The sequence below is a fragment of the Phymastichus coffea genome, unplaced genomic scaffold (assembly GCF_024137745.1).
Source record: "Phymastichus coffea isolate CEN01 unplaced genomic scaffold, Cenicafe_Pcof_1.1 PCOF00108, whole genome shotgun sequence".
Classification (NCBI taxonomy): Eukaryota; Metazoa; Arthropoda; class Insecta; order Hymenoptera; family Eulophidae; genus Phymastichus; species Phymastichus coffea.
Window position 1 is genome coordinate 167,942 of NW_026706919.1, and position 21,350 is coordinate 189,291.

Here is a 21,350-nt window from a genome sequence, read left to right on the forward strand (position 1 = left end):
TGTATGAAATCTTTTTTTTTCTTGTTACTGTTCTGAAGAAAAAAATTCTCTGTTAAAACTCTACAGCTGTTGGCAATAATTATATTACTCAATACAGCCTGCAATCCCGCGGTAGTTGACAAATGAAAGCAAAATTACCCACGCATTAAAAAATAACAATGTCAAAATATTGAAAATGATATTAAGCAGATAAATGAGCGTGTGACATGACAATTTCATAGAATAAATTTATCGAAAAGCATTAAAATTTTCATTAAATAGGGTATGACTGCATGCATATAAGGCATACATATTTTGGAGAAGTTATAGCGAAACAGCTTAGGCGTTCTCAATTCAAATCTGACGTCACATCCCGGTCAAACGTGGCGCTCTCGCGCGTTTCTTTCTCTCTTTCTATCGCGAGCCAAGACGACATATAGGATAGGCCATAGAGAATGAGAGAGAGTGCGACGGCGACAGCTGCGCAGAGTGAAAGGATGCCAATTGGCGTTGGCGGCGGTAATAAGAGAGCGAGAAACAGATAAGTAGTGTACGTCAGCCTCGCACACGCGCCTGCCCGGGACACGACCCCATCCATACAACAGACCGACCGACGTCGTAGTCGCCGTCGTGGAGTGCGAAGGAGTGGCCCCACAGCCTGCCTATCGCAGCTTTTTTCTCCACCGCGTGAGTCAGTGTACATACGAGGGAGTTGGAGTAGTTGAGCCGACGTGTTAGATTTTCGCTAGCAGCAGCTCCAGACGCCGCTTCGACATGTCGTCGTCAGGCGACTTCGGCAATCCCTTAAGGAAGTTTAAGCTGGTCTTTCTTGGCGAGCAGAGCGGTGAGTTGTGCTTCTATCCGCTGAGGCTATATTGTCCTTAATTGCGTGAGTTAAGATGTGAGAGCGCGAAAAAGCGCGATGCTGAATATCAAGGCTTCGCGCGCCAAATAGGTTATAAATCGATACACTTAACGGGCATGGCCCTGAGCTTTTTCCTTGTTTTATGACTCACGGGGTTACATACTTTTTTGTTGCAGTCGGCAAGACTTCGCTCATCACCCGATTCATGTACGACAGCTTTGACAACACCTATCAGGCAAGTGTTACACTTTGTGTGTGATTATGTCTTTTATTTGCCAAGTTGGCCAATTGTTTGACGAGTAATTTTCGTGTGCAAGTGTTGAAATCGCAATAAAACTTCCTTCTTGGTTTTGCATCTGTTTCAAATCTTGTAATTTTAGAGCTTCGGAGTCTGCTATTAGTAAAAGGCTACAATTCTTTTGAATACATCTTAATTCTTTGAATGATTTTGTATAAATGAGGTAATAATTTTGATAAAACTTATTATATTTTATGGATTTTTCTCAAATCTCAAAAAGTATGTTAAGTCAACCTTATCTCATGTTTAATCTTGTAAAAATATTGATATTTATACCAATGTGCCTTATAAATGGCTAATCATTATTTTATATATTACATTTACATGGAGTTTCAAAAACACATGATTGTTCTAATTGTTTACTTTGTTTACAGGCTACAATAGGAATAGATTTTTTAAGTAAGACTATGTATTTAGAAGATAGAACTGTGAGATTGCAACTTTGGGATACCGCAGGACAAGAACGTTTCCGGTCATTAATACCTAGTTACATTAGGGACTCTACTGTGGCTGTTGTTGTCTATGATATTACTAGTAAGTTATTTTTTTGATAATTCCAATTAACGTGTAAATAGTGATTAAGCATTTTAATAATTTCAATATTCCTGTTACAGATGCAAATTCTTTCCATCAGACATCAAAATGGATTGACGACGTTCGGACGGAAAGGGGTAGCGACGTCATTATAATGCTCGTTGGCAACAAAACAGACCTCAGCGATAAACGTCAAGTTTCGTGTGAAGAAGGCGAACGAAAAGCTAAAGAATTGAACGTTATGTTTATTGAAACAAGTGCTAAAGCTGGTTACAATGTTAAACAGGTAGGTAAGCTTAATTTGCCTTTGTGTTTGATGAATCATCTTGACAAAATACACAAGATTTTGAACATTGTGTTTTGTATTTTAGCTGTTTAGAAGAGTAGCTGCTGCCTTACCTGGCATGGATTCAACTGAAAATAAACCACCAGAAGACAGTATCCTTTTAAAAATTAAAAGCATACTTAATCTGAAATGTTGCATGATATTTTGTGATTCTTCATGTTCCATTTATTTATGTTTTCTTATTTTACATTTATCATTACACTTTGTTAATATCCAGTTTAAGTTAATTTAATTATTATTTTATTTATATTTCTTTATATTTTCCTTAATAATTTTTGTAACACCTCTGTGTTGTGTTTTCTATCGTAGTGCAAGAAGTAGTGCTGAAGGATACACCAATCGAACTGAATTCCTCAGAGAGCAGTTGTGCATGCTAGACCAACACTGGTTGTATGCGTTTACATGCGCGAAACATTCGATTTATATAAAAAAATTTGCTATGACGGACTTACAAGAGAAACTACGTGTTTTAAAACGAATTTATGATATAAATGCACTGATAACCAACATGCTATGTTCAATCGATCCATGATTGATTAATTCACTGATAGCTTTTTGAACATTAAATAAAAAAACTCATCTTTGTTCATTGTGTGTATATTATCGCTGTATCACTGTTACGTTCGTCTGTGGCGGATGTGAATTTTATTCATGATTGATTGATCAAGCAAATTATGTCAATGACCATTTTTTAATTAATAAGATGCAAAAATCAAATATGCGATACTATTTTAGCAATAATAAAAAAAACAGGTGCATTTATTATCGATATTGTTACTTACCTTTTGTAAGTGACTCATTATTGTTGTAGAATTGTCAAGTCACAGATACGAATTTAAAGTGTACACAGTTGACTTTTTTGTTAGAATAATTAATGTCACTAATACAGGCTTGTCAGGGTGACATAAGTAATTTTTATTACAAGAAATATACTGAAAAAACGCGAATCTTATTTAGACTACTATAATGATTTAAAAAAAAGTAAGGATAACTTACGTTATAATATGTATATAACAATCAAAAAATTGGGAAAGACTAAGTTTTCAGTTACTTTAATTAAGTTTATTTATATGATTATCTTTTACATTGTATGGATAAGGATTATCACTTGTAATCTTTTAATTTATGTATTAAAATTCAATTACGCCGGCATGTTTTTATCCATTGGCAATCGATTTATTTTTTTGATACACAATCAGCTATATTATTTTATCCATTTGGATGACTGAATTTATAAAGTTTCTATGCAGTATTTTTTATTTCCGAGTAAAACAGAGTTCGATTTTTATTAAATTTATTTTTTACATTGTAAAGCAAATAGTCAATCAACAAAAAAGAAAAAATAATATAAATTTATCACTCATACAAAAGATCTATGTTTTATTTAAAACATTACGAATATTGCACTTAATTCTAATTGTTTCATTTGTGCAATAAATTTAAAGACGGAAAATTTTGAAAAGGAGTTTTTCCAGAGTGGATCGATATTAGCAAGAGAAAATAGTGTGCTCCGTCCTATTTTTTTTAATCAGAACGTTTATACATACGTTTTAAATAAACAGCCATTCTCCTCTCTGTGCTCGTATCGAATCCACGTAATATAAGATATTTGATAGTTTGCATATAGGTGCAGAACTTTTATTTTTTTAAATAATACTCGTCGATTAAGAGTGGAGTGGGTTGGATTGTTTAGTTATAAAGTAAAACTCGGTCGACTGATGACGCGATAAGAAAATAGAAGATATTTTTCAATGAGACGACTCGCAACAATTAATCTTTATGATTATCAATGTGCAGTATATTTCTAACGTCTCAACGAACTCTGATACAACAGTGTCACGACTCTAATAACTTTCTCGATTCTTTTTAAATAAAATAAAAAAGAAGAGAACAAATTTTTTAAAACGACGTAATTAATAAATTGTCCACGTGTACTTTCAAATGTTCATAAAAAGGTTTTAGGTAACTCACGATTATTTGTAAGTACAATAACAATAGCTAAGTAATTCTGTCAAGAAATTGATTTTAATTTAAAACATAACAATGATGTATAACGTCTGTTGAAATACAGTTACTGTACGATTATATCAATTCGTGAGATAATTTTAACATGACCTAGTGACGATTTTTTACTTTTCATTATAACACTTTGTTTCGTCAAAAAAAAAGTGCTTCCCTTAACACATGTCACAAAAAAGCAGCTGTTGATCTGCAAAACCAGTCGACGATGCAGAACGGAGGTGAATCCGAGGGTGAAGGTGGATGCATTTGCTAGGGTGCTGCTGCTTTGGACGATCGCGCGATTGGAGGCAGTTGAAGAAGGAAAGAACCAACAATTAGCGAACATAATCGCTGGTGGAACAATTATGTGATTTCATGCGGAGGTGAGACTGACTCTCTGGCCTTTTTCTTCTGTCAGATTCGACGGACATCTTTCACTTCGATCTTCAGCCGATCACGTAATAATTAGTGCTTGTATAACGTTTATAAATACATTTTTTTCGCTCTTTGGAACATTGCGAACATTGTATCGTTCGTTCACAAAAACAAAATGATTTGTCATTGTTTTTTAGCCTTCAAAATGACTTAACTAATAGTTAAGTGACAATTTCGTAAAACTTCATTGTATAACAATTGTCATTGCTCTGTTAATGCCTATTATCTCGAATCTATTTGCAACTGCATTCATTAATTGATTTTTAGTCGACCTCCCTAGAAAAAAAATGAGAATCACCAAATAATCCGCTATCACTGTCAAATGTAAGAATCGAAGGCGATGTTTTATAGATACGCGAACCCATCACACGGCGTTTTTGTACGCGACTTGTCAATTTTTCAAAAAGGTGCGTGTTGTGATAAGTTGCATTCCTTGCGTGCACGACTGCGATTGTGCGCAACGCACGTGAAACCAATAATAACTAGCGAGATATGTCGCAATTTTGTCAGGCTACAAAAAGCGAAATGCCTTTCATGGACTTCTCATCGACGTATCATTCAAGCGAATCAATAGCCAATTGACGATACATCTACACAGGCATTCACATAAAAATAGAATTACGGTGTCACATCAAAGATTTACGCTGAAAAAATGTTTCTCTTGATGTATGTATGTGTGTTTGGGCGTGTGTGTGCGCGCGCGCGTGCGCGTGTGTGTGTGTGGGCGAGTAACGGTTTATACCTTACGGTTACATAGCTGTAACAGTACGCGTCTATAGATATATACATAGTACCGCGGATAATCCAATGCTTATAGTGCAATATAAAACTCAACTGTTGCAGACTTCGAATAATGTATTAGCGACGATGAGAATATCCGTGCGTGAGCGTTGTAATTCGTTTGTTTTTCTTCTTGCGATGGGGAATTTTATCGTGCATCGTTGATATATACGTATATTATTTTTTCTGTTTTCTTACATTGCTGCGTCGTCCAATCAATTGATTCTATCGGCAGAAAAAGCAAACACGAACAATGTATTAATTGGTTTTCGATATGGAAAATGAAATTGACTAGAATTAATGTGTCGTTAGACGTAGGATTCTTGGAAATATTGTTAAAGTTTTATTAATAGATGAAATTTCGTCGATTACGATTAGAAAGGTACGGTAATACTATTGCGATAACCAAAATCTTGAATTTGATTAATGAATAATGTCAAAGCGTGACTGTCAAATGAAAATGATTGAAAGTACTATGTAGACAGCCGTACATTTCTATTCGTAATATTTATATCAATTAGACTTAATTTAAATGGAAGAAAAAAATTGAAAAAAAATGATAACAAATGATCTTTTGATGTCGTGTAAAACTTGACGTGTGCCTAAAATCGACAGTTTCTGAGCAAGCGAGGCTGATACGTGTGTAGGCTTGATTTCTTATTGAATATCGCGCACGCTTCGTTTCTTCGACGAAGTATATGTATTAAAGCGAGGGATTGAGCGATAGTTAGTCTTTTCGTATATACCGTGCGAACATTGTAATTTTTTGATACCGAGCGCATGCTAACTCAAAAGGAGCTTGCACTGGGAATAAATCGAACTGAAATAACAGCTATAGAACTTTGAAAAATATACAAACCACCCGATCTTTTCAGGTGTAATTGCGTCGGAAATATCCGACGGAAGACTGTCATTTCAACTGTTTGTTTCGAACGTCAAGCCCAAAAAATTGCAAAAATAAAAGATGCTTAGCGAAGTTTCATACGAATGTAGAGAAGTGCGCCCGCGGAAGCTCGAACGGCCATTTTTATGGTTGGTGCGCGCTTCCTGTGCGCCTCCACTTTTTTTTACACGTAGAGGGGCATAAACGATTTATAACTTCCGACCGTCGTAACTTACTCTGTAGCTTCGTAGTTGACGCATACTCATACGAGAAAGAAAAAAAAATGGAACAAAAGAAAGCAAAAAAAAACACGAATTATCGTCATCGTTGTCACACCGCATAAAACAGTGCGTATACTTGCAATCGCGAACATCTAGAAAGAGGAATTGTTAAAAAAGAAACAAAAGCAATTCTTGATATTGGCTTTTGCATTTTTTGTGCTCGTGCGCTGAACGTTCCATCTCTGCAGGTGTATATCTTTCTTAAAAAAACTCTCAATGTCTTTTGTTTTACTCACCTCCGTTGCACTGACTTACCTCTAATAAATACGAAAAGCTTTAACTGGAATTTAATGTGTTGAGAGTCGTCATAGTAAAAATATTCTGTTTGTTCTGGAATAACTGAGATAAAAAACAAAGTATACCGCCCTTGTGTGCTAAGCTTTTGCGATTTCCTCGTCAATCGTGAAAGTACGTACGTGACAATTACACATTAAGTAGAAAAAAACTGAATTTCATCAAGCCATCACTTACAAAGTGCATTAATGCCAAAAATAAGAGAAAAGAAAATGACCACGTTTAAGAAGAGCAAATAAAAAAGTAAATTGACAATGTGGCAAATGCGCGATCGATGGATTATTGTTAGCAAAATGGAATGCGAAGTGATCTTTATACCGTTGTAGGCGCAATTATTACGTTTGATTGACGAGACTAACGAATTTTTGCAACATTTGTCATATTAACACTGTACGTGCAGGCAAACTACTATCAAATAGCAAATTAATTATACATGAAACAAAGATGGGAGCTTCGTAAAAACAAAGTGGAATAAACCTTTTGAGTCAAAAACAAAAGAAAATGACAAAAAATCAATAAATATAACACATTTTAAAGTTGTTTATTTATTTCTCCAATCCCTTGTCTTATAAGAAACAAAATTTTCTTTTTCAACGTGCACCATGTACCAACGTCATGAATTTCGATTTACATCGATCAACGTTTTGAAGATTTAAAAGGTATACTAACATATATAAAAAATTGATGATATTGTACTGTTTATGCGTTTTTGCAAAAAAGATTACTCTTTTTTTTTTTTGCTTGTTGAAAAAAACTTGTATGGGTATGAGAATGAGATTAAAACGTGTAACGTGTGATGATGTTTTCTTTACAGACATTTAAGAAATATCGGTATTTATAGTAATTGCTTACATATCTTTATTTCGTAATATCAATTATTATATACAAATTTCAATTACGCTTATTACGATGACCTTGCTAAATTTATCTTCCGTCGCATACTTCTTTTTATTTGTATAATTTGTGTGTGTGTGTGTGTGTGTGTGTATGTTTTATTTTCGAACTTTCGCCTCACGACCACCTCGTGCGATCATTTATTTTCTTTACTACGGTAAAAGTTACAATTTCTCGTGTGTATTTTTCTTTACAGAGAGTTTGGAGGCGTCACAAAATTGTCGCCTCTCTCTATTGGCTGATACTTTATGTGCGCTCGATATATCAACTTCTTATCTGTTTTTCTGCGTGGGGTGTTCGTTTCGTCAAGACCAATTGGTGGAGAAACGACTTATCCAACTTCGTATTTTTATTCTCGAGCGTACATATTGTCATTTGAAGTATTATGAAAACGACTGTTGTTACTTTTTATGTATACTTGTATTATTGTACAACGCTTGTGTTTTCAGTACTGAAAAGATATAAAAAATTCTGATGAAAAAACGGCAGTTTACGATCAGTTAATCATTTATGACGACTTGATAGATCTGAAGAAAAACCACGCGTAACAACGACAGTGGGCAAAATTTGAAAGAAAATACAATAGACATTTCTAGGATTTTTATATGGTGGTCAATTATTAGAGCTAAACGAAATGATTGACAAGTAATTTGTACAGCCGTTCACACCATATATCATATAAGACCTTTTTACAGAAAGTAACCGAACCCATATATCACTGTAAACTGTCCGTTCGTACTGCATAATCCTATACAATAAAGTCTTTATTTCATTATCGAGAGAAAGAAAATGCTTTGCAGAGTGATGTAACTTTATACAGAAACAAAGGCTTCAATGATCGCAGTTTCCATAGAGAAAAAGTAAGAGGGCGGGAGAGGGAGGGAGAGAAAGAGAGAGAGAGAGAGAGAGAGAGAGAGAGAGAGAGAGAGAGAGAGAGAGAGAGAAAGAGAGAAAGTAAAGTAGATAGTCAGTGAGAGAGATAGAAGTTGTCAGTTTTTCCACGGTGTTTGTATTGAACAGTCAATTACTGAATTGCGTTGAAGAACGTCCTCGAACTCACTCATACTTTGTGCAAATGAAACGAGGCGCAGACTTCCTATTGACTTTGCTCTTGTCTTGCAGGTATACAGGTATCTGTTATACCTGCGGCACCAATATACAGATACCTGTATACCTGTGCTACTATCAAACGCGTACGTGGCAGTGTGTATACATTTGAACAAATTTCGATGGTATATAGGAGGTTTGTTTTTTTTTATTTAATCTCTCGCTGATTGCCTTGTGTTCTGCTTCTTCTTTATATTTCACTATTACGCGTACAAAAACGAATTGGTAGGTCATTGGGGACACTTCTTTAGTTTATTCATTAATTTATTTATTTTCGCGTATATCGAACTGAATCCAATTAAATAAGAATGGATATTTTCCAGTGCGTAGTTGACGTTGACGATTTTTCGGTTTCGCCGTGAAGCAGGTTCCGTGTTTGCCCGCGTGAAAAATTGTATGAGAAAAAGCGATTTTTTAATAATATACACAATGATATTTATAGCTCTCGCTATATTTTACATGAAAATTACAATGAGATTCCGATTACAATATACGTGTGTCCCGCGTGCATGTTTTGCTATAGAGCTTTAAAAAGATGTCAACGCCACAATTGCGTTTTTTCTTTTTCATTCCGAAAAACAAATGTACAAACCACAGCTTATTTATTTATTTTTTCATTCAATCTCGCTTAGTTAACGATACAATTGTGCATTATATACTTTTTTTTAAATTCCTTTTATACTCCCAATGGTCATTTTTCATTCGTATCCGCGATCGACGAGTCAATCAACGAATCGCGGATCTCTATAATAGTTTTTTCATAGAACAACATCTGAGTCGCATCCACCTTACAATTAAACCCCCTTTGTCGCGACGCAAAAACACGTTAGAAAATCTATTGTATCTACAAACGAAAAGGTTAGGAGGCGCAAGTCATCGGCAAGCGCTGCGCATCAGTGTCGCGCTTGGCGACCACTCGCAAACGACTTTTGAAAAATTGAAAAACAGAAGCGCGAAATGTAGGTAATTCGCAAAAGTTACGGACATCGACCTCGCATCTTTCAAAATGCGCAGAGAGGGGAAAAATTAAAAAAATATAAAAAACTGGAACTCGAATCTTTTGATAGATAACGAGGAACGTCCTGATATTTATATATATAATACTCTAAAACTTAAAGTCGATACAAAGTGACTTCGTGTTACACGCCTCCTTATAGTATCGTCGACAATGGAAAAAAGTTCTGTATATTTACAATCTAACGTCGCACTCTGTACACTTACGGAAAACTAAAACAGAAACTCGAGCGTCCATTTTATTAAATGAATTCGCAAGAGAACGCAGGCTCTTGCAGATCGTCCTCTCAAACTCGCAGCTCTTCCATCGCCATCTGTTGCTGCTGCTGCTGCTGTTGATGATGCTGATGGTGTTTCTTCAATGTGCTACTCGAGCCAACACCCATCTCCACTTGGAGGTGATTCGGGCTGATTATGAGATTCTGACTCTGATGCTGCTTGCCACTGGGTTTGGCATTCTTCGGCGGAGGTGGTGGCATTGGCACGTGACCTCCCGACGGTGGATCGGCGAACACGGGCGGTGGCATATGCTGGATATGGCGGTGGGACTGCGATTGAGATTCCGTACCCTTGCCCTCTGCGCAACAAGATTAGTCAGCTCAGAATTCGGTCTGGCGGATCCAGTATGGCTGGCCAGCTGCTGGCAAAAAATCAGTTTGAGTACTTGGTTTCACAGTTGTCTTAAAATTCAAAATGGCCAATATCGAGCAATTCGTGCGGAGAGATTTGTACCCTGTCGTTCAGCATTCTTTTTCGACTGTTTGTTGGTATATGAGGCATTTTGAATTTTGTCGCAAGTACTCGAAGTGATTTTTTCGAATCGAACGGCTCGCCATTTTGAATTTTAACGTCAAGTTCACAGCGAGCGCGCTTATTCAAATTGACTTTGTTATTTTGAGCTTTGCGTAAACTACTTGAGTATTCGCAACGCCATGCAACCGAACGAGCAGCAACGTGCACCGATAGCTCACGGAAGCTACTTTGATTGCGTTTTCATCATCGACTCGCGATAGATCGCGTGCATCGAGGGCTCGAGTAAAGCCTTTTCGCGACGTTAATTCGGAACGTCTTTGACGTTGTAACGGCGTCACGACGCGCGCCGCGAATCAGCCCTCGGAAATTCCCAACAATAGCCGCCCGCGACTTTATATATCGAGACACATTTGGCTTTGCTCCCATGAGAAATAGCATCGTAGCCAAGTTTCGAAACGTGATAGTAATCTTCAATGCGCGAATCAAAATTTTGCAAGTTATTCACGTGAAAGGGAGGAAAGAGAAAAAAAGAAGACACACGCTGTAACTTTGATAAGGCAGAAAGAAGCAGCGTAGAAGAGCGATGAAAGTCGGTCGCTTATAATAGGCCTGGGACCTTGCCGGTAATAATCTAGCGAGCGGAGCGCAGCGCGGCTAGATAGAGGCGAGGGGGAGGAGGTGGTGGAGGAAAAAAAAGATCAGTCACCTAGTTCGCCACAGATGTTGTTGGGCATCTGACCGTTCTCCTGTCGTTTCTTGGGATAGTGATGCTGACTGTTCTTGTCGCGCTGGTAGTACACTCCGGCGAAGATGAGCACGTTGAGAATAAGCAGACTGCAGCCGATCGCTATCGTCACGCTTAGCGCCGTGCTGTACGCTGCAAAACCGTCCTCCGGCTCCTTCGTCGACTCCTCGTACGTGAGCTCGCTCGGCGTCGCCGTGGTCAGGTTCACCGGACGCTGAGTGGTCGCTTCTATCGTGGTCGCTCTCGTCGTTGTCACCGGTAGCCTCTGGATGAACCGTGGTGGCACCTTTTCTCAGAATTGCTCTTACAGTTTTGAGCGCACGTCAAGGTTGCGTAGTACATTTAATATCTCGTGGCACGAGTGCCTTTGAAGCGAGCAAATAAGATTTGGTAACGACGTGAAACTCGACAAGCTCTAGAATGGCGAGAAGTAGGAGAAAAGCCCGCCGAGTAAAAGACATTCTACTGCGTTATTCACTCGTAATTGCATCCACTCTCGAAACGTAGACATCCATAAATTCCGCCATTCAAAAGCAGTCTCGCTCGCACTCGCGTAAAAAGTGCATTTTCGTTCCGAGCAATTGAACTCGCCCCGGTTGCGAAGCTTTACCCACATTACGCCAACGCAAACACACCAACCTGCTCGGCATCCAAGAGATGATGAGATCTCGGAACGTCGTCGGATCCGGGTTTGTGTAGATCAGGAACAAGGTTCAGCCAGAATGACAATCTGTGCGCCCTGTAGTGGTTTTTTAGCTTCGACTTGGTGTCTGCAAAGGCCCAATACAAGTCGATTAAGCACTGCTCTGCGTCGCGACAAAGCTTGACCGTTACTACTTGGGCGCCGCGCGTAGCAATTAGTCCTTCTCTCTCATTCTCTCATCTTACGCGAAATTGTGAAATTCCGAAATCGTGTCTCACCAGTGGAAATTAACTATATATTTAACAATAAAAAAACAAATTAACTGTATGAATAGGAGCTGCTTCTGCTGCTTCCACGCTTTTTTATACCTGCGCGGATCGTTCATTTAGATAATTATAACGAGCGCAAGCTACTCTCCGTGACCCATTATATCCCCGCCTCTCCCGCTGATTTTATCTATCTTCTCTCTCAGCGTCTTTTAAGCTTTTCTTGTCCGCTTCTTATCTTTACTTTAATAGAGCTGTACGCGTTGCTGTTCGCTGCTTTGGCAAACCTTTCGAAAAATTTTAGCGCCATGATTGTTGCAACCATTTCAGTTGTTTTGCGCTAATCGCGCGCAGTAAGATGCTTGTTCGTGAATGTTACCGTGTCTCGAAATTCCAATAATCTTTTTTAACAGTGGTCGTTCCCGTCTTAATCAAATTGAAATCAGAACAAGCTCAGCCAAATGTAATTTCGCTGACTTATATATCGTTAATCAAATACAAATCAATACGGGCTGGAGCGCGTGAAAGCACGTCAAAGTCTTACCGAGCTCTTAATTAAATCCGTTAAGAGTTCTCGTGTTGCAAGTTTGACGCGTCCAAGTTTGATCGTGAATTGGTGAACTTTGCATCCCGACGTCACGCAGATATAATGCTTTTTTCATGATGTACCGGAAGACGAAGTAAGAAGTTGAGATGTTTCGATGGTTATGTTACGAAGGTGCTTTCTACGAGTTCTTTGTGAACTGAACAGTGGATCGTTACAAACGGTATTTACGCGCTACGTATTGATAGGGATCGATACTCGGTGTAATGCGAATCCGTGTCACGGAATATTTCGCGAGAAGCGGGTTAGAAGTTGTGTTGTAATTGACACGTAAACGCACGGGAGAATTAATCGAAAGCAGAAATATTCTATTATCGGGCTGGGCTTTGGTGTAGAGCGTGCAGTTGGGCTGGCTGTCGCCGATCGATACCGTCATCGAGTTAGTGAGTAGCGGCAACAGCAGCCGCCGGCAACTTGGCTGCTGGCCCCGAGTAAACACATAATAAATGAATTAAACGAGTTTAGGGTATTCCGAGCGGCTTCGTGCTCCACCTATACTTTCCTCTTACTTCTTACTTATTCTTGTTTTTTTTCCGAGAAGCAGCTTCGTCGAAGAAAAATATTTCCCTACCGAGAGAGCCAAGTTTCGATAGAGCAGGGGAGAGGATTCTATGCTGATTAGTTTGAGAGCAAAGTTTCTATACGTGAGCGCTCTCCAAATACTACACAGGCGGCTCTTCGCGTGTCCGTGTAGTATTTGTGTAAGAGAGAATGATTCGGTTGTGAAGTCAGCTATAAACATATCTGGCGCCTCGTTCTCTTGATCATATCAAATATTAGCGCGACGAAGAGTCCAATAAAACTCGCGCCTTTCATATGAAACTCCCTCTTGCCCCGTTCCCCTCTCCCCGAAAAATATTGCCTCCTATGGCGCGCAAGGGAGTTATAACGAGCCAAGTCATTCGCTGGAATATTATCCGCGGCGTTGAATGAACTGATATTTGTGTTTGCCACTTGCAGCAAAATGGACTTATGGCTCTTAAACAATGCCGTTAAATAGCATTTGACGGCAAAAAACTCATTACTTCATGAACGGATCATATAAGTTCGGTTAACTATGGAATTGCTCGTTTCATCACGAGCTATGCTGTGAAAAGCAAGAATGATCAGTATTGATTGTTGTAATTTGCAAGGTAAAGCTCCGCTGAGAAAGCGAACTCGGCGAGATTTCGTTTGGGTTTAAAACAGGGCTGCGATCCCGACTCGATGCGCCAATCAGCTTAGTTTACGTTGGAACCGGAAGATCCCCGGTGCGTTCACGTTCCGCTCAAGGATCGGAAGCAGGAAGCTACTTCAAATTCAAGTGACTGTCGACCGGAAGTAGTGGACTCGGGGCGCCGCTACTCGCCGAAAGAATACTTCTAACGACTGCTTCCAAGGGCCGATCTCTGTCGACAAATTCTCGCCAACTTTCCGCGCGATCCGCTGTGCCCAGCAAATCCATCAAAATTGAAATGGACTAATCAGCCGAAGAGCTCCTCCGAAGACTCCGACGTGACTCTAACAAGATCCACCGAGAACAGGCAGTAACTCGGGACAGCGCGAGCGAAAGAAGAGTCACGATTAGCGAGCGACGGATGCGGAGAAAGAGACCAAAGGAGATTATAAGCGCCTGAGAGCAAAGTCCGAGTGGAGTGTTGGGTGAAAAAGTGAATGCGAGCGAGAGAGATGGTCGATCTGGCTTCCGACATAACTGAAAAGATCCAACTCCTGCACTACAACGGATATTGATTTATTATCGCTTGCAAAGCTCATAACTAATCAAGGCTCTTTTCCCGTTGGTGGTGGTGAATTTGAATTCGGATTATCGATGCATTGCAACGCGAATTTATAATTCAATAGAGCCGCGAAGCATCGAGTTTGAGGGAGAAGGGGCGTTGCCTCATTACGCGCAAACGAATTATCACAGCCTCGATTGTGGCTCGTAATTATCTATTGTGTGTGAACTATTGAGCTCTGTTCCTCTACACTGTGTTAACCTAATTAATTGCAATTAAATTCGGACAGAATTACGTTTACGTTTTTGTTCCTATGCCCTATCGCGATGATAAGCTACAGTTTGGAAAATTTGGTAAGTAAACTTGACATTACAGAAAAAAAGGGAGAACACAGATAGTGACGTGCTGAGCGGGCGTGGTAATGGAACGAAACATGATTATAAATTTTTTTTATTGTCAAGACATAGAGTGTGACGTGTCTTTGCTGCTGGTGTTTTCGTTGTGAATCGTCACTCAAAAACTTGTTATACTGACTACTAAAATAGTAGTACACGAGTAGAGCTGATACGTCTACTATTCTTAAATGTACGGTATATACACGGTAATTTATTACACGTAGAAACAAGTTAATCATACGTATAATACGACCCATCCGTTTTGCGGAAAATTGTCTTCGTGGATTATTATTTTGACATAAGTAAAATATAAACCACAAAGGTATTTCATAGGACAAAGTTGGCGAGCTCATGAGACGAACGAATTAGTTTTCAGGATGAGGTCAAAATTGATCAACCCTTGGCAGTTATTACGTTTATGATAAAGGAATGGTCGCTAATTTCGTTAGTATGGCGTCCTTTTGACCAATAAATTACTAAATTAAATTCGTTTTTTCGAGAAAATGTGAAGCTGCTAGTGAAATTCCATTTATTAATTCAGTAATTTAAGTATCTGGGAACAGAAATTATTTAAAGATTTGTCTTTGAAAATCACACAGCCACAATTTTTCCAATGAGCTATTTCTAGAATGAATCCGTATAAAATTCTTTACACAAAAATAAATATAAATTCTTTTCACGATTACAAATCTGTTTTCACAGTTCATCATCGTCTCGTCATCGAGCTTCATACAATTTATTGAAACTTTGAAATATCTCATGTTTAATATCACAACGTCCGGTCCGCTTATTTTTAAAGATACTAAAATAACTATAGTGGGCGAAAGAGCTTTTTTACATACTGAACCTAACGAAGTTCAATAATTGCCATTCGTAACGTTAGTCTATCTATTTCTGGAATAGCTTTCAATTAAACATCCAAATTAAACTCACCGATGAAGAGATATTTCTTGTGCACAGCTTCGTAAGCCGTCCACTCAAGATTTTTAATTTTGGTCCTTTCGGGCCTGGTGCTGCCGGGCTCTGGCGTTCCCTCGTTTGGATTTCTACAAAACAAGTTGTTGTTTCAACCTCTAGTACAAATTGTTACGTAGGCATTATTTTTACGCTCTTTCTGCTGGTAGCAGCGTCTGCCCGCAGCTATAGTGGACTTTCAAATTAACTCTAGAAATTAACGTTCTTTCCGCACACACTTGCAATTTCTCGGGTCCGTCTGAATTATAAACGAGAGCGTAATTATCGCGGGAGTGTCGAATAAAAAACCAATGAATGAGTGCGGCTAATGACACTAATAGCGTGCTCCTAAGCAGACTTCAAAGGCACACCGGAGAAAGTTTAATTCTGCGAACGTGATGTGCGTTTCGTGCCGGTTAATTGCACGAGGCAACTGCCCGCCGGAAATATTATATCGTCGGGATATCTGACCGTTTTTAACTTATTTTTGAAGTATCGACTATCGCACGCTGCGATTCAATAATGGCCTGTTTCGTCATTCGATTCTTTTTCTGCATGGAAGTTCTTATTATTTCATTGCGGATTTCAAATCAAGTTGGTAAGTGGGCTTTTCTTCTGATTGTACATCCATTTTCCTGTCATCCAGCTTTAATTCCTTTTGCTTTTAGATTTATGGACATAAAGATGTAATTCATGGAATTCAAAGCTCATTTCGTTGACAGCAATCGCGTGACTGTTTCGTGGAGGCCGTCGTCGTATAAAACAAAAAAATATCGAGCGCAAGATCTGCCTTAACATTGTGCTTGCTGAGTTACGAAGTTTCTCATTCAATTTTAAGAATTCCAATAAGTTTTTATTCGTGTTCCACAACTTTTGGCGATCTTTCTGCCACTTTTTAATGACATGAAGGTATTTCGGCAACTTCGATCCTTAAAGCATGCAAACCTACTCAAGCCATTAAGCATTACATTGATCTTGAGAGTCCATAGGACTTTGATCGTTATACTTATTACACTAAAGAAAATTCAATCGATGACTTGGAAATTTTATCACAGAGTTGATTGTTATCACGTGAAAGTTTTCGCTTCGAGGAACAGTTTGCGTTAGCTAGCACTTCTTCCATTGAATAAAAGCGATCAATGCCCGACGCAACAATTAACTTTACACTGGACAACAATCAACTGTTCACCGAGATACGCGCTCTCGGAACTACCTCTCGCGATAAAAAAAAAGGAAAACTGGTCGGATTATCGGATAACTGGTGGAAAGAGAGATTTACTCACCCGGTCCTCGCGAAATTGGCCAGATAGAGTATGACGCTCTCGGACAGGCCAATTTCCGTCCTCGTGTAGTTCTTGGGCCAGTGAGCGAGGCCCGCGATCAGTGGTGCTCCAAAAAAGTACGGTAACTCCTCGCCGTGTATGCATCCCTGACGCTGCGAAAGAAAAAGAAAAATGCCGAGTCTTGTCAAATTGCCGGGAAATAAGTCGCTGATTGATTGGCTATGTGGGAATGGACTACTTTCCAGGACATGCAGCGTGATGGAGGATGGTTGACGACGAGTTACTCGATAAACCAAATGTTTTAACTTGTCAGCCGATTACTTGTGATTTAAAAACCTTTTCACCACTGAATGTTCTTACGTCTTCATGAGTAATTATTGTTGACATCGCGAAATTAAGACTACAATGGTAGTTGAATCCTATGCGGTGTCCTAGTATTGTAAAATTCCCGAAGCTTACAATTCAGAAGCTTACCATTTCGAGATCAGTTTCCGTTAGTGAGGGTCGTTTATTTCAATAATTTCATGCATCGGAATTGTTTTTTTTTCTGCGAGTAGCTATATTCGCCTACGCTTCGCGGTAGTTTTCTTTTGATAAATTCGCGAACGTTTCTTGGCGGGCGCAAGCGCAATGACGAACTTCTATCATTTTGCATGCCCAATCGTTCGAAAATGCAAAGTCAGGCGAAAATATTTAACCGGGCATCGGGAAATATTCCCCGAAATTGAAAAACCCCGCGGGTTGATTGATTATTATAGGAATTTCGAAAAAAAATTCACGCTTGTCGGAGCGCGAAAAATCCGTGCAGTGCAGTTTATTTGCATGCGACGAGAGCGAAAAAAGCTAAGCCGGCTGATCGGTTTGGTTTTAAATCTGCTTCGGTGAAAAACAGAGAGAGAGAAAGAGAGAGAGAGAGAGAGAGAGAGAAAGAAATAATATTTCCATCTAGAATCAATGGATTTTTTGTGTTGTTCGCGTCGTCGATTGAAAGGAGGACGGCCAGAAGCACATAGCTCTTTTTCACACATCGACGCTTTAACGAGGCAGCGGTACAGCCTCGTGTTTCATAGAAGCGAGATTGAAAGTCTCGAGACTGCGCCAATCGGCCGTCAAGACAAAGGGCTATCGTGTTTTCACTACTACACGTTGCCGCTGCCTTGTTACTCGCTTTTCACTCTTGTCGAGATAATGTTCGCTCGGTCATTGACGAATAATCGCGTGGCGACGTGCTTTTCTCCTCCCCGGTTATTAAAAAGTTTTTATGAGTAAGTTTCCCTTTTTGCTTGCTTTTTCTCACTTCTTGTAATGACTACGTTCTAGATCCTTCTTTTTACTCCCTACTCCTTCATTTTTATCGCGGGAAAAGAGAGGGTCCCTCGTCGTTTTCTTCACTCTCGAGGCTACTATACTCTATCGATCTTTTGTTGGAGATAAATTCAATCTACGAAGCTAACAAGATTTTTTCGAAAAGAAAAAACCATAACGTCAATGCAACTCTGCGCGCTCTCTCTCTCTCTCCCCCGCCCCCTCTCTCTCTTTCTCTCTCGTTCTCTCTCTACGTGTGTTTTTCCGATATGGCGGTTGATAGTTTTCTTCTTGTTTTTGAATCATTATTTATTCGAGACAAGCAATGTATATACGATGCTATGCAAAACTTTCGGTGGAGACGAGACTCGACGCGGATTTGTCGTTTCCGCTCGATACTTTGATCTCTCTTTTTTCAATCAAACTGTCGTCGAAGCTATCTCTTCTCCGTTTGATATGTTAAAGGATTTCATTCACGTCGGAACTTGACGTATCTCGCAAATTCATGGTGATCATACACAGGGCAAAATAGCGTGTCTTTGGCGCGATCGTGCCGCCAAATATCTTATTTATCTCCTCGTTCTAAAATTGAGCGCATCGTATTTCGCAATATCCTCGCGCAAGCTGTAACCGCAAAAAGCCGAAAAACGCTCGTTACTGGCTTATTCTCTTCGGCGAGGCCCATTTCGTTTTCTCCCCGTATCTTCGGTATCAGTGGTAAAATTTGAAAAACCTTAGCTGCAGTGTTCGGAATCCCTGGTGCAAGTCGAGAGCGCAACGTCGGCGTAATAGCGCGTACAGTAGCGAGTCCGTGACCGAGTTGCCAGCCAAAAATCTTCCTCCTCAAGATCGCCCGATTCGCGATGGCGGCGAAAAAAAAGAAAACGAAAATTGCGCCTGCGAAAAAGGCAATAAAATACGACACAGTCGGACAGACCAAATGAAACATAGATAAAGACGCGCAGCGAAATGGAGTGGAAGGAATGCGTCGGAACTCGTAACGATCTCCATGATATTTTCACGGCATATGAATCTCTCTGTAATTTTTACGGCGAGAGAGAATACATAAAGAAGCCAAGCAGAGATATAAAGGAGGAAGGGGGATAGTGAATGAAAAACGTTTTAAACAGCGGGTCGCGCGCGCGTCAGAATTGCAAAAATACACAGTTCTACCGGTCGCTCGCGAGTCGAGGAAAAAAGCTAATAAAGCGTAAAAAAGCGTCGTAGAGAGAGAGAGAGAGAGAGAGAGAGAGAGCGGGAAAGTCGAGTGCCTTTATTGAAAAAGCTATTTAATGCTCTTTCATTTCGCTTCCTGCTTATTCGCATGCAAAGCAAAGCGCACGGGGCGTGACTTTTGCACTCTCTCTCTCTCTCTCTTTGTTTAGTTAGCATTTTGAAAAATCGAGGATAAACACAAATTCCATCGGCGATGAAGAGAGGAATAAGAGGTGAACGGAAAAAGGAAAGCTAGAATGATTCGCTTGGCAAATTGTAACAATGGGAAATGGTAACTGGACGAGAGAGAGAGAGAGAGAGAGAGAGAGAGAGAGAGAGCGAGAGAGAGAGAAAGAGAAAGAAGAGGAGTTTTTTCTAGCTACGTGCAAGAGGTAATTGTCGAGGGAGAGTTCACCCTCAATTACTAGTCGGCATTTTCAGAAAGCAAATACTTCGAAGCTACAGTTTTTTGTGATACCGTAGCAAGCGTGTTTCTGTATTTTGCATTGTTTGTTGGAGTTGTCAGATTTTTTGTCGGAAAAGTCGTTGCCTTGCCAAGTTACTAAATGGGCGTATAGTCATTCTGTAACCGTCAATATAATTGATTTAAATCTTGCAATGAAAGCTCCAATGTCAGTCGTAGCGCAAAAAATTACGGCAAAGAGCTACTCTATGGTGCCTTTTTTCCCCAAAAAACAACGGGAGAGACCAGCGAGGCCTCATATCGCGTTTGAAAAAGAGATCCGAACCGAATTCCCAACCTCATTGGCTTTATTTCCATATTTTGTTCCGATGCGCGCACAAAGCTCTGATAGCTTCACGAATTAGAATTCTCTGCGAGGCGGAAAACACAAATTTGCTTGGGTGTAAAAGCATAAGAAAATATCTGCTACGCAAAAAAAGTAGGAAGAAAGTAGAAATAGAGCAATAGGGTGTTTAGATAACGGAGATTCAGTCGGACAGTGCGCCGATATGATGATTGTACTTTTAGCTAATTCATCTATCATACTTTTTTTCTTCCTGCTTGTTTCGTCTCGCATAGTAGCTATACGTGAATGGATTGTTCGAGGGAAACCACGTGTCCCCCTGAGAAGGTAAAGATGATAAGGTTTTATCCGTTAAGAGGACGAAAAACTTACGATCCCAAGTAAGTATGAATAGTTGGGAATTCAATTTTCGAATGACAAAATGCTGTAACGGTAATAAGAAATTCCTTAGTTCGCTTACTTCTGTCACGCATTTAAATGATACATAAAAAAGAAAAGCTGGCAAGTAGAGCTCGCCGTCGAGCATTATCTTGTGCAGACAAAAACAACTTGCGCAGCGCAAAGTCCGCAGGAAATTAATCGCGCTCGGCCGCAATTAAAGCGAGAGGGGCACAGCGCTTACACGATTGCGCGCATAATTTTTTCCCCCGTAGCGGCACTCGCCGGCCGCGAGCGGCCGTTGAACCGCGTCGTCGATCGATGAATCTAAATTTACAGCCTTGCGATGTGCCGCTGCCGCTGCCGAAGTATCAAATGTTGCAGGTATGTAACCCCCTTGTCTTCTGGCCCGCAAGCTAAGAATACGCTTCTTTGACTTGAAATTTCACACGGGGATGAGTGCTGCTGCAGCGACGGATAAATTTTTTTTCGCTTGTGAACTGAGCTTGTGAAAGCTTGACGCCTGACAGCTCCGCTGCAACTTTGATCGAATATCCGAGTGAGGGAGAGAGAAAGAGAACGCGACGGAGCTTGTGTTTCAATTAAAACTCGT

The 21,350-nt window shown here is 39.7% G+C and overlaps 2 protein-coding genes across 7 annotated transcripts in view; one reads left to right on the forward strand and one right to left on the reverse strand.

The window, feature by feature from the left end:
• Positions 1 to 464: 464 nt before the first annotated feature.
• On the forward strand, positions 465 to 7,211 carry LOC131670333 (ras-related protein Rab6). Of its 4 annotated transcripts, none has more exons than XR_009302441.1 (6): positions 465 to 823; positions 1,021 to 1,079; positions 1,517 to 1,676; positions 1,757 to 1,966; positions 2,048 to 2,114; positions 2,332 to 2,377. XR_009302441.1 is itself a non-coding variant. In XM_058945845.1 (6 exons), the coding sequence occupies exons 1-6, from the start codon at positions 754 to 756 to the stop codon at positions 4,295 to 4,297; spliced, it is 639 nt and encodes a 212-aa protein (XP_058801828.1). In that variant the 5' UTR covers positions 465 to 753; the 3' UTR covers positions 4,298 to 7,211. The 4 variants fall into 4 exon arrangements, 3 of the variants coding, with proteins under 3 accessions (XP_058801828.1, XP_058801829.1, XP_058801830.1); XM_058945845.1 differs by lacking the exon at positions 2,332 to 2,377 and adding an exon at positions 4,221 to 7,211 and having other exon boundaries at positions 1,757 to 1,962; XM_058945846.1 differs by lacking the exon at positions 2,332 to 2,377 and adding an exon at positions 4,224 to 7,211 and having other exon boundaries at positions 1,757 to 1,962.
• An 88-nt stretch (positions 7,212 to 7,299) lies between these two features.
• LOC131670330 (neuroligin-4, Y-linked) overlaps positions 7,300 to 21,350 on the reverse strand; it is a 154,852-nt gene continuing 140,801 nt past the window's right edge. The window contains exons 8-12 of one of the 3 annotated variants that reach the window (XM_058945841.1): positions 17,073 to 17,224; positions 15,769 to 15,881; positions 11,849 to 11,979; positions 11,171 to 11,495; positions 7,300 to 10,288 (exon numbers count right to left, since the gene is read on the reverse strand). In XM_058945841.1, the coding sequence (XP_058801824.1) occupies positions 9,999 to 10,288; positions 11,171 to 11,495; positions 11,849 to 11,979; positions 15,769 to 15,881; positions 17,073 to 17,224 (1,011 nt within the window). In that variant the 3' untranslated portion in view covers positions 7,300 to 9,998. Of the gene's footprint in view, positions 10,352 to 11,170; positions 11,496 to 11,848; positions 11,980 to 15,768; positions 15,882 to 17,072; positions 17,225 to 21,350 lie in introns of all 3 variants that reach the window. The other 2 variants (XM_058945843.1, XM_058945842.1) reach the window with 2 other exon arrangements.